The 12,705-nt window shown below is 40.4% G+C and overlaps 1 protein-coding gene across 1 annotated transcript in view; it reads left to right on the top strand.

Moving 5' to 3' along the window:
• LOC116046302 (receptor activity-modifying protein 3-like) overlaps window positions 1-12,085 on the top strand; it is a 41,571-nt gene extending 29,486 nt beyond the window's left edge. Inside the window, exon 4 of the mRNA XM_031294619.2 lies at window positions 9,946-12,085. Coding sequence (XP_031150479.1) covers window positions 9,946-10,201 — 256 coding nt within the window. The 3' untranslated portion in view covers window positions 10,202-12,085. The remainder of the gene's footprint in view (window positions 1-9,945) is intronic.
• Window positions 12,086-12,705: the final 620 nt, after the last annotated feature.

The following is a 12,705-nucleotide window of genomic DNA, read 5'->3' as shown; positions in this document are numbered from 1 at the left end:
GATGGGCCATGATAGCTCATTGGACCATATTACATATTAAAATGCATGCAATAGGAGGAGGTCCGGATGAAAATAAAAGTTGTAATGAAAGTGTCAATTTTAAAGGTCCCATGACATGGTGCTCTTTGGATGCTTTTATATAGACCTTAGTGGTCCCCTAATACTGTATCTGAAGTCTCTTTTATATAGACCTTAGTGGTCCCCTAATACTGTATCTGAAGTCTCTTTTATATAGACCTTAGTGGTCCCCTAATACTGTATCTGAAGTCTCTTTTATATAGACCTTAGTGGTCCCCTAATACTGTATCTGAAGTCTCTTTTATATAGGCCTTAGTGGTCCCCTAATACTGTATCTGAAGTCTCTTTTATATAGACCTTAGTGGTCCCCTAATACTGTATCTGAAGTCTCTTTTATATAGACCTTAGTATTCCCCTAATACTGTATCTGAAGTCTCTTTCCCGAAATTCAGCCTTGGTGCAGAATTACAGCCACTAGAGCCAGTCCCACAATGAGCTTTCCTTAGGATGTGCCATTTCTGTGTCTGTAGCTATTAAAGAGGAGAGAGGGGGGGGCAAGGTGGAGGGTGGGGGTATGGCCTTGACCAACTGCCACTTTGCTCGTTTGAAAGCCATGATGTCTCTCTCTCATGGGTGGGCCAAATTCTCTGGGCGGGCAAAGCAGAGAAAGGGGAGGTAACCTAAGGAGCAGATTCCAGATCGGCCCATCTGAGCTTTCATTTTCTCAAAGGCAGAGCAGGATACCCAGGGCTCGGTTTACACCTATCGCCATTTCTAGCCACTGGGGGACCATAGGCAGGCTGGGGAATACATATTAATGTTAAAAAACCTCATAAAGTGAAATTTTCATGCCATGGGACCTTTAAAAAACAATAGCAAAAATCGGAAAGCTCTCTCGGCCATAACACATGTACTTTGAGACGCTCCCTATCTTCCGTGTGTCTCCTGTAAATTTGCTCAGGTGCAGGCTTCACTATTGGATCATGAGGTGAAAATCGCACATGTGCAACACCAAAGTTATGCAGATAACCCTCCTGAATATTTAATACAACTATTTACAATTCAGATGTTTTTTTGCATGTTGCATCATGGAAAGTCAAGCTGCTTTGGCCCTTAGCACTTCCTGTACAGAGAGCAACCAAGTGGTTACTGTGGTGCTGAAAAGAAAAAGTCTGTTTCTGATGTTTATAAACCAAGCCATTTTTCTGATTTAAAAAAAGAGAGTAGTATGAGAGGAAGTAGTAAATTGTGTCAATTGATGGCAAATCAGTGTATCAGAATGTCTCCATATTCGTTTACATCCCTACTATATCTTGCATAGCTCTGCATTTGTCTGCATCACATATAGCAGAGGCATTCATTTAGACACCCACAAACACTGAATCAGCTCACTTATAATTTAATTTTGAGGCATTTCTCACTGCCTAATCTGATTTTTTTTCTTCCCATAATGGATTATTAGCAGCAACACACACTCCTAGTTCTTTATGTTCTAAAGAGATTTTAGCTCAACAGCATGGGAATCACCGTACCTGTTTGCTTTATTCTAAAATAGGTTCTGGTGTTCTGCGCTATTATTCAGACTCGAAAATTGGCCTGCAACAGAGAAAAGCATTAGGAAAGAGCCCATTAATTCTCCCTGTTTGCCCAAAATGAAGTGGTGATGTTGAGAATAGTAGTGTGGTAGTAGTGTAGGAGTGTGACAAAGTTTAAGAGTAAAATTAAATGGTCTCCTTACTGTACATTAGTCGCCCAGTCCGGCTTACTACAGAGCAAATTTGTCATTTTGTATAACAACCAGTAGAAAGCTGTGAAAGATAAAAGATATCTGGACATTGTAAAGTCACCCATATTTTTAAGCTCTTATCGTTATCACATATCTTTTCTTAAGTACTGTTGTCTTCTTGTCTGAGTGATCTATATTTTTAGTTTTAGTTAAGGGGTTGTCAGTCGTACACAGTGGCACTTGATGAGATAGAAGACTGTAATCTATCTGAGCCTCATGCAGCTGGTTGGGTGGGAGAACAGCTGGAGGTTTGCTTCTCAAAACCAGAGCTGTTTTTTAAGAAGCATCTGAGCCCTGACCACCCATCTGTATCTATCTTTATCCAGCTTTTCACCTCATTCCTTCCACTCACCTTTGACCTCTCGCATTCAACTTGTTTTCCCTTTAACTGCACAGCCAGAAAGGGGAGGGAGAGAGCCATGAGACTTGAGCACACATATACATGAGAGCTTGAAATCAATGTCAAAAATAATCATCTGACACATAGATTTGCGGGGAAAATTCAAACGGTTCTAGGAAGAAGAACCACCTGCTTCCTTCATGAGTCATGCTTTCTCATGTTTTTCTTTTTACCCATTATTTCTTCCCAGGAAAATCTGTCTGAGCTCCATGCTGATTTCCAGGCACACAGTGTTTTTTATTAATACAATTACACACATTCACACACATTCACACACTGACTTATTTCAGTGATTATAAATTAAAGGAAATTGAATTAGCCACATCAAGAATAATAGTGTCAACCAAACATGTAGCACCTGAAGCCAGATGGTTGACTTTAGGCGTTATAGTCAGGGTAAACATCTGTGGGGCCGGTTAGCAACTGAAACTTGCATTTACGCAATGATCGATGATCGTCATCTATGGGTATGGCTGTCAGCGGTGGGACCAAGTCTTTGTTTTGTAGGTTAAATTTGACACAGGTTAAACCCAGTGCTGAGCAGCAGCTAACAGCGGGGAGACAGGCAGCGGTACCGCAGAATGTGCTAGCTTCTTGTCTCATTTGTGGTCTGATAAACAGTAAATTCATCAAATTCAGTGCCCCATTTCGTTATTATCCCAGCTACTGTAGCTGTCAAATGTCATACTTTATTCGAAGATTTTCATAATTAGGTGAGGCTGTCAAACTACTGGCGAAGAGGGCAGTAGGGAACTTTTATTATTATTGTTATTTTGAAGGCGTCACACAGAGCACTTGCGGTCAAAATCCAGGTAACGAAAAAACAAAAAGCTTTCTCCTGTTTTCTCGTTTCTGCCACTGTCAATTTAGTTTTTGTACCTATAAACAAGTCTAGAAGAATTCAACTCGTTTTCGTTTCTTGCTAAAAAACTTTTTTTTGTTTCTGCCACTTTGAATTCAAATCAAATCAAACACTGGCCCGAATTTCTGCTCTGCTGAAGCTGGTCCAACCATGAAGGGATTTCAAAGAGCCAAACCATCTTTAATCCTAATCAGATCTGTTAGAGTTGTCTGACATATCAAATGTGATGTAAGAACAAAAGATTGATTTATAGCCAAAACGTAGCAGGAAACAAAGCATAGCGTGGCTTTTTCAGGAACTCTGCCTGCAAGAGTCCACATTTTTATGAGATGACTGATTGATTTGGGTATATTTGTGAACGATTCTTCATTTACTGTACTGAGGAGGATATAGTGACTTTCTCAGAAGCAGTTTTCTTTGGAGCCTGGAAGAGGCGAGGGAGACAGACAGAAAGCGAAGGCACAAGAGGAACCAGAGAGTGGTGAGAAGGACAGGGCTTGGAAGAGCAAGGGGCCTCATGTTTAAACAAGCAACGACCCCCGCAAAGCTTCCTCTCTCTGACAAATGAGCCATGCCTCCCTGCAGTATAGCTGCTGGCCAAACACTCAGCCAACATGACTGTTATTGTTAGAAATGAGCCGGTACAAGCTTGTCGGACCACACAATACAGGGTATAAACAGACCACAAAGAGGCTGTGTGTGACTGTATGCACATTCATGCACTTCAATAATTTACCTCTAATAACATATTGATTTTCTGCCCTGAGCGGTTTACAGCTCTGGGAGTAGCTAGCCTTGATGTTGAGCACACAGGAAGAGGGGAAGAGTGGTGTCTGTCTCTCTGGACCTTCAATAATATATATTCACTATTAGGAATTATGGTCATTCCCTGTGTGGACCAGATGCTGCTCTAAAGTCGTCACAGCTTTTTCCAACTGCTTCTAATCACAATTTATTGACCATTAAGATTAGCAAGCCTCAATGAGGGTCATGTGGTTCACAAGACTGGCAGGAGAATGTTACTAACAACTGTATCAGCCAACCAGCCATGGAGGACGGTTGATGGTTAAAATGAAAAGTCCTCCAAACCATACAACAATATTGGTTGTTTATTCCTAACCTGTAATACAACAATTCCTTGACCCATACAACCACCCCACATTCCTCCTTAAGCCCAATTTACGGTCCTGCGTTAAATAGACGCCATAGATACTTACGTATGTACGTAAAGATACAGACCCTATGCCGTACCCTACGCCAGTGGTTCTCAACCTGGGGGTCAGGACCCCCAAGGGGGTCGCGAGATAATTTCTGGGGGTCGCCAGATGCTTGGGGAGAAAAAAATGAAATAACATCTTCTAGACTGGGTAAAGGTTTTTACATTACTGTGTGAGTTTGGTGCATTTCATGTTATATTTAGAGCTTCATTTGTAAATCAGTAGGTCCTGGAACACAGAAAGGAGTTTGAAGGCGGGTCAGGGAAAGAGAAAAAGCACAAATGTCAAAAATCCACAGAGCCTGGGGCACTTGGACAAGGTTAGGCGCTAGCTACTAAAACTAAACTGTATTTAAAGCAAAACATTATTTGTATTAATGAGAGCATTTACAATAATAACTCAAAATCAGCAGGGGGAGGCATGTAGAAACAGCAGTTTACACCGGTTTGCAGCTCACTTTCTCTCGTTGTCAAAGAGGGTAAGGGGGTCGTGAACACCAACCTTATAATTCTGGGGGTTGCGACTCGAAAAGGTTGAGAACCACTGCTCTACGCCATAGCCTGACGTGCACCTCTCAAAAAATGTAACTACACGTCTTGGCAACGCAGACCACAACAACTGTGATTGGTCCTCTTGGTCGTGGCTTGGTAAAGTCGCATTTCCCCCTACTCATTTCCAGGTTCTCCTGCTCCATAAACAACATGAAATTAAGGAGAGGGTTAACTTTTCCTGCTCCTCTCCCACAGGGATGACACTTTGTATCTCTGTCTACGCCTCCAGAGTGAGTTGGTACTTGCTCGGGGAGCTAATCCCCATCACTTTTTCACTCGCTCTACCACACACTATAAACATACAGTATATATGGGTTGTAATTGCTGCTTGAACAATTGACTTCTGTTGTCGATTTTCGACAGATTTTAATGAAACTGGCTGGAAGGGTGTAGCATGGCAACCCGGTCTCAGGGCAGTTCGTGAAATGGTCACTTTATTTTGATCTATTGATTCGTGTACAGGGAAACGATTTTCTACTTTATTTCGTGGTGGTCACCACGAAATTGGAACGTTACCATTTCACGAACTGCCATGCGACTGGGCTGCTCTGGGAGAGATGGTGACAAGCATGGACCAAGAAAGAACCCATCAAATTTGGAGTGGACCTTTTCACTTTAGTTCACATTGCGAGATAGGGCGTTTGTGATGCATTCATGTGGAGTCAGAATAATTGGAAAAATTCACACTGCACTAACATTGTGAGATAGAGCATTCCTTGGCAGAGGTCTGCGCTCTTTGAGTGCTCTTCTACAATGATGTGGTGCTTTGCACAAAGGTACACAAAATGCAAGTCTAATTCAAGTGTTTCAAGGTGTGTTCAGACAGAAAGCAAAGCACATTTTCGCTTTGCCTCATTTGCAAGAATTTCACTACCTGACAGTTTTTTTTAATTCATTTAATCTGGTTTACAAGTTAGCAGAGCCATCAGTCTCAGAGGATAAACTATCTGATGAAAAACGCTACAATTGTCAAGGAATAGAAGCAGCATTGGATTGTTATGCTATTGTGTGTTAATGTGTGTGACTGTTGTGTGAATGCGCAATGGGTGAGATGGATGCATATATAAAGTGAATGGCAGCATTATTCAAATATAACACTATACATATATAACACCATTAAGAAATATGCAACGTGCGGTTTGTCAGCCTGTGATGGGTTATCTTGCCTTCCAGAGCTACAAACCCCCAAGCAGTTTTATTAATGTGGGCTTCACTGGGAGATTTAATGTCTCAGGGGGAGTATGAAATGACATTCTGAGGAAAACATAGTTTTTTTGGCATTAAAATGCTTATATTAGACACTAAACATTGGCGTAAAAGATAAGCTCTCAGCTAAACAGTATAATCAGCATCTGTATGTACCCATAACTGCCTGTGTGTGTATTTGTTTTGCATGCACAAATGTGATGTATATTTGCCAAAGTATCACATGTATGTGCTGGATATGTGTTTGTGGTCATGTTCACAGTTATTTACGACAAGTCCTCCAAACCAGACGACAATATAGGTTGTTTATTCCTGCCCTCTAATACGAACCAACAGGAGCGCTTTCCGTCCTCATATCATATAACGACAGAATGTAACGGGAGCGGTTTTAAACATATTGTTAACAGTGTGAAACGGTCCCAGCTTGGTTATGTTTAGGCACCAAAATTACTTAGGCTAGTTAAGTTTAGAAAAAGATTGTGGCTTGCGTTAAAATCATCCGTCACGTTACTTAACTTCAATGCTAAGCATGTGATGCAGAACGCAACATAGTTCCATTTGTTCTGTAAATAAATAAAAAAAACATTTACTTTGTTTTTTCAAACAGGACACAAATCCTGATCTTATGGGAGAAAGTCCTCTTTATGCGGAATTTGGCGCTCTTATACTTCGTCAACTTACTTCTCGCTTTTCTCCAGTAATAATTACGGGAGGCCACTAGGGGAGTCATGACTGAAAGAACAAGATCCAGGGTACAAGCGGCCGAAATGGGTTTCCTCAGGAGGGTGGCTGGCGTCTCCCTTAGAGATAGGGTGAGAAGCTCAGTCATCCGTGAGGAGCTCGGAGTAGAGCCGCTGCTCCTTCGCGTCGAAAGGAGCCAGTTAAAGTGGTTCGGGCATCTGGTAAGGATGCCCCCTGGGCGCCTCCCTAGGGAGGTGTTCCAGGCACGTCCAGCTGGGAGGAGGCCTCGGGGAAGACCCAGGACTAGTTGGAGGGATTATATCTCCAACCTGGCATGGGAACACCTCGGGATCTCCCAGTCGGAGCTGGTTAATGTGGCTCGGGAAAGGGAAGTTTGGGGTCCCCTGCTGGAGCTGCTACCCCCGCGACCCAATACCGGATAAGCGGACGAAGATGGATGGATGGATGGACTAGAGGGATCCACCACTATAAACGTTTTAACAGCCTATGAGAGCATTTTTCAGGGAGGACAGTCTCGTTATATAAAGTATTCAATACCAAGTTCTTCCTTCAGTCTGTAAATCAACAGTGAACCTTCTTAAGCTATTTATTTGCCCTCCCAGCTGATTATTGTGTGTGGATGACAGCTTGAAAACATGTTAGCTGCTTATTACATCTGGGGAGTAACTTCAAAAGTCTGTTATTCCCTACAGTCCTGCATGCTGCATAGTGATCATTTCTGCCGGAAAGCTCTGATAGTTCCATTTTTTATTTCTCTCTCCATCCTTTTATTTTCTTCATTCCCCAAACTCTCCCTTGGCTGCCTTTTTTCTCATAAATCACATGTTCAGAAAAGATTTGATGTGTTCATGCACATTGAAAAATCCCTATTCAACTTTTAATTTTTTTGATAGAACATATCAATAACTTAAAATGACTTTGTCCTTTTTCTTGCATCTTACAACATTAATCTAGTGCTAAACCTTTCTTTTTTGTTTCCACACAAACATGTAAGCTTCTGCTATTTCAATAATATAGTATTGCTGAGTTCAGATTTGACAGGATGCTTTTCTCAGCAAAACACTTTTCTTATCACTGGCATATGCCCCATACAGCATACACACAATATGTGAATATGCTGGGTGTATTGGATTTGCAGCACCTAAGCAAAGGTCTTATAAAACAATGGCTACAGCCTGACGTCAGAGCCTAACTTCTATGTGAGGTACAGAGGCTGGTGGCTCGAAATGCGATATGTTAAACGTTATAATGTTAAAGTTATATAGCATTTTACATTTAGGTTTTACCTTTGTTTTATAGGCCCTGCAAAGTCCCCACCACACACACACACACACACACACACACACACCCAAAAAAAAAAAAAAAAAAAAAAAACCAGAGGCCTTAAACTGTCTTACTTTTTACATAAGGTGAAACTTAACAGGTCAAGTTGTATCAACACAGAGTGGTAAGTTGATGCAGGAGACAAATCAAGTTTACATTAGTAGTCATTGCTAAAAATTATCAGTAAACTTACTTCTTTTTTTTTTACGTCTGAAATAAGCATGTTAAGTTAAATATGTAAAGAAACATAAATATAAAACATTAGGCTATTTATCACTACTAAATAAGTAACTTCTTGTTCATATATATATATATATATATATTCCTTTATGACAGTATAACTTTAAGAATAATGTATTTTATTTATTTGTCCAAATAAGCAGAAAGGAAAACAATCACCATAAAACATTGAATATTTCCATGTATTGTACTATGTGGATAGTCTCACTCAGGAGACAAAATTATTGATTTGCAATCATGTGGTTAAAACTGAATGTTGTCTCACTGCCCAGACCCCATCAGTCTCCCCCCGGGTCTCGGTCATGGTGCAACAATAAATGTAGATAAACATGAACACTAATCAACCATTCTAAACTAAAACCCAGATAACATAAATGCTCACCCAAAACATTAACAGAACATTATTAAAAAACACTTTCACTAGTACAGAATCCGTTCAGAACATATTTTCTTTCTTCCCATGAGCCTTTGCATTGCTTCAGCGCAGAACAGTTTAAATGACCCCGCCCCTCCCCTACAGAAACTTAACATCCTTAGTTTTCTCTGCTTAATATGATCTGTGCACTGCATACTTATTATTACAAACAACTAATGTCATTTAGTAATGAATATAGTTTTTAACAAAACATGAAAGAATAAGTAGTGACCACTAAAAAGTTTAATTACAACTAAATCTGGGTTTACAGTGATGTAGTTACTGCATTTTTAAGTTTTGTAGAGCAGATATATAAAACTATGATGTTAAAATGCATTTTACCAGCTGTGGCTTCTTGAGTTATCACAGTTTAGAGCATTAAGTCCAAATGATGTAAATAAGACTTTTCATCAGCTGATTTGGAGCCAGTGTGACCATACATGGAGACGATATAACTGTTGCTCAATTCACTGTTCTGCGGGTGAGAATACCAATGGCTCCTGGATGTCAAGAGAAACAAATCTGGACCTGGGGGATTGAGAATTCAGGATGGAGAAAGAGGGATTACGGCTGGCTGAATGAATGTATCAAAGCAGAGTTTTAAGCCTGGAAAGCTTCATGAAGGCTCTGAACGGTCCTGAATGCCTGTTGAAATAGAGGAGAGTAGTAGGCCAAAAAAAGTAAAAGGCAGTAAATCCCCAGTCACAATGATGGATTACGTACCAAACCTCCAATGCTTTCATTAATACTAGCTAAACCCGCAATAGGGTTTTAAATGATTGCGTGCCCTTCAGAGAACCTGAGGTATATTAAGTGAGATCATTTGAGTCTTAATAGATGGCTAACTGTCCACCTCCACTGCGATACGCATTTCAGTAATTTTATCCCTTGAACTATCTCCATATAAGTACCTTAAAAGTAAAAAGTGTCGTCGATTTTTATAGTTGCCGATTATACTGATCAATGAATTTTTCAAGGAGACCGAGATGGTGATATAATTAAGATCTTTATTCAACATAAAATACCTGAGCTCTCTGCAGAGGAACTGAAGACATTCTAATAGCATGCAGTACTTTATACATTGGGAGGATGGAATCTTACAAAAAACAAGATCAAATGTCAGAAATCACACATTTGATCCTTTGGGAATACTACAGCTAAACCAGAAGTCAGTGGTGATTTTCTTCTAATCTTTTCCCTTTTTTTCACCTATTTTTCTCCACAGTGAGTACCACCTCTTCACCGTCTGCACAGAGACAAAGTCCCAGATGGTCAGCTGCTACTGGCCCAATCCGCTGGTGGAGAGCTACATTATCCGCATACACAAGCACTTTTTCTCCAACTGCACCATGGACCAGGTGGTATGGGTGGACCCGCCGGATGACACGCTAACCCTCCTCATCCTCATCCCTGTTTTCCTCACACTGGCCATGATCGCCCTGGTGGTCTGGTGCAGCAAGAGGAGTGATAACCTGGCTTAGGAGGAGGGGAAGACGGAAGAGGATGGAGAAGAGCGGATGAAGGAGGGAGTTCAAGATCTCAACCTCTCCACTAAAACTATACTGTACAAAGGAGTGCACAGAGGTTTTGGTTGGTTGGTCAAATTACCCTATAAGTGGCGCCGCAAACCACCTTAACCTTCTGTGGAAATGAGGAAAGTAGTGCCTGGTAGTACAAAGTATCATTTTCTTTCATATTTTAATATGTTATGTGATTTTTCACAGTTCTGACATTGACTCAACATGTTCAACTGTTCAACTTCACAGTTGCATTTTTGGGAAATACTTATTTTTCTTGCACTGAAAATATGTAGCCGGAGCCAACAGCTGGTTATCTTAGCTTAGCATAAATAATGGAAACAGGGGGAACATGATGTGAAAAATCACAATGTGTCACTTTTACACTTTGGTTTTTAGTAAGGATTAAACAAACAAGATAAAACATGTCAGTTGGTGAGCTTTACAGGTGCTAGTACTGTAGGTCGATTTTGTTACCTTTGGACAGAGCCATACTAGCTGTTTCCCGTTGTTTCCAGCCTTAAGCTAAGCTATACTAACCAGCTGCTGACTGTAGCTTCTTATTTAGTGTACGTGCATGAGAGTGGTATCAATGATCTCATTTAACTTCCGACAAGACAGCGAATAAGCATATTTCCCAAAATGTCTATTCCTTCAAGACACAGAGGACTGTGGTCATTCGACATCAGTTATTGGGTAAATTGACCAGAGGGAGAATTAACTAAATCTTGGTGCATTCTTTTTTTAAAAGAAGCCAAATCTAGACTTAATATTGATTCTGCAAGTTTGATCTTACTGTTGAGTTACTGAATGGACTGTCACCACTGGAACGGATACACTGGTGTGCAACCCAAAGACCAGGCAACACTATGATTCATTTTGGGACTTAAATTTCTTGTGTGAATACCTGAGCCTCATGGGACTGTTTTATAACTGTGTAACTTATCAGATACTGTTCTATAAATTACTGTTAATACTCACAAAGAGGGGGTTCTCAATGGAAACAAAGAACTATGAACTGACATTGAGACCTCGTACTGTACAGTCATGCTCTCTGTTTGTGCTGTCTACTGTTTCTGCATTGCCTCTCCAGCGTTACCCAGACAAGTGAGAAATACACACTGATGCTTTAAAGTCAATTTCTTTGGGGAAAGGCTTTGTTTTATTGTACGCACTTCATTGGTTCTCTGAACAGCAGTCCTCAACAGCCACAAGGCAAACTGAACCAAGCACTGCTTGTCAGCTCTCACCTGTACACTTTTGTCTATGGAACTGATTAAATCTCTCTTAAAATAAGTGGTTGCTCGCCTTCATTGCATGCACAAAGCAAGTACACAGAAAACAGGCCTTTTGTTTACTCAATTTTTTGCGATGCAATGTGTCTAAGCCTATATCTGTGAGTGTTTCTGCGAGGCAGCTGCTGTCTGTTGACTTCTGTTTGATTCAGCCAAAAAAGTGTATCTCTTGATTTGATTTAAAAAAAACAAAAAAAAAAAACCTTGCCTAACACTTAACACATAAACCTCTTAGATGCCAGCAACAAACTATAAAAGTATATGTCAGATTGCTAGAAAACTCCCAAAATGATTTATTTGGGTACTCTCTGCATCATAAAATAACACAATATTTAAGAATTAAATTACTATGACATTAACTTATTTCTACAATATTTGTAAACCAACAATGCCACCTGGCTTTACTACCCTTCTTACATTTGGTCAGATTTGACCATTATGACACAAAGATTCAAACGGAACACTGCAGTAAAGAGATTCTGCCAGTAGAGGAAGTAACCTGCCTCGCATCTTATCTGGTGTCAGTTAAAGAATAAAGTACTGATGTTAAAGTTATAATTCTCAAGATTTTCATTAAACAAAATCCCACTTTTCAAGCACTCAATTTATTGACATTCTGTAACTACCTGTCTATACAGTAATGGCAGAGTCTGTCATTCATGTGCTGGATTGGACCCTGCTTTAATTAAAGACTTGACTCTCTGAGTTTTTTCAGTAGCATTGTTTTTGTGTAAGCTACTATTGAAGGAGCTTCAGCCCAGCACAGGGGTCATGAGCTTATGCAAAGTCATCTAAAACAAACACTCACATGCTCCACATTCAGTAAGTGTCATGATTCATCACAAGGTCTACAGGTGTTTCCTCCATGAAACAATCCCGCCTGGAATTTGTCCTCTCTGAAGTCATCCAGAAGCTGCCACCTGAGCGGTCCCTGCTCACATATAAAACCTGCCTTGTTATCGAAATCCTCTTTTTAATTCATGTCATGTGTCATATGAGATGTGTGTGTCTGTGTAGGATCAGACCATACAACGGAAAACTGGCACTTAATACCCAAAGCTGCTGACACATCCAATCTCTGATCTATCCAATCTGCATTGTGCCATAGGAGCGTGAAATTAAGAATTTCTCAACTTTATATAAGCCATACATATTAACTGTGTTCTGCAACAT

This window comes from Sander lucioperca, chromosome 1 (assembly GCF_008315115.2).
Source record: "Sander lucioperca isolate FBNREF2018 chromosome 1, SLUC_FBN_1.2, whole genome shotgun sequence".
Classification (NCBI taxonomy): domain Eukaryota; kingdom Metazoa; phylum Chordata; class Actinopteri; order Perciformes; family Percidae; genus Sander; species Sander lucioperca.
This window is presented reverse-complemented; position numbering and strand designations above follow the sequence as displayed.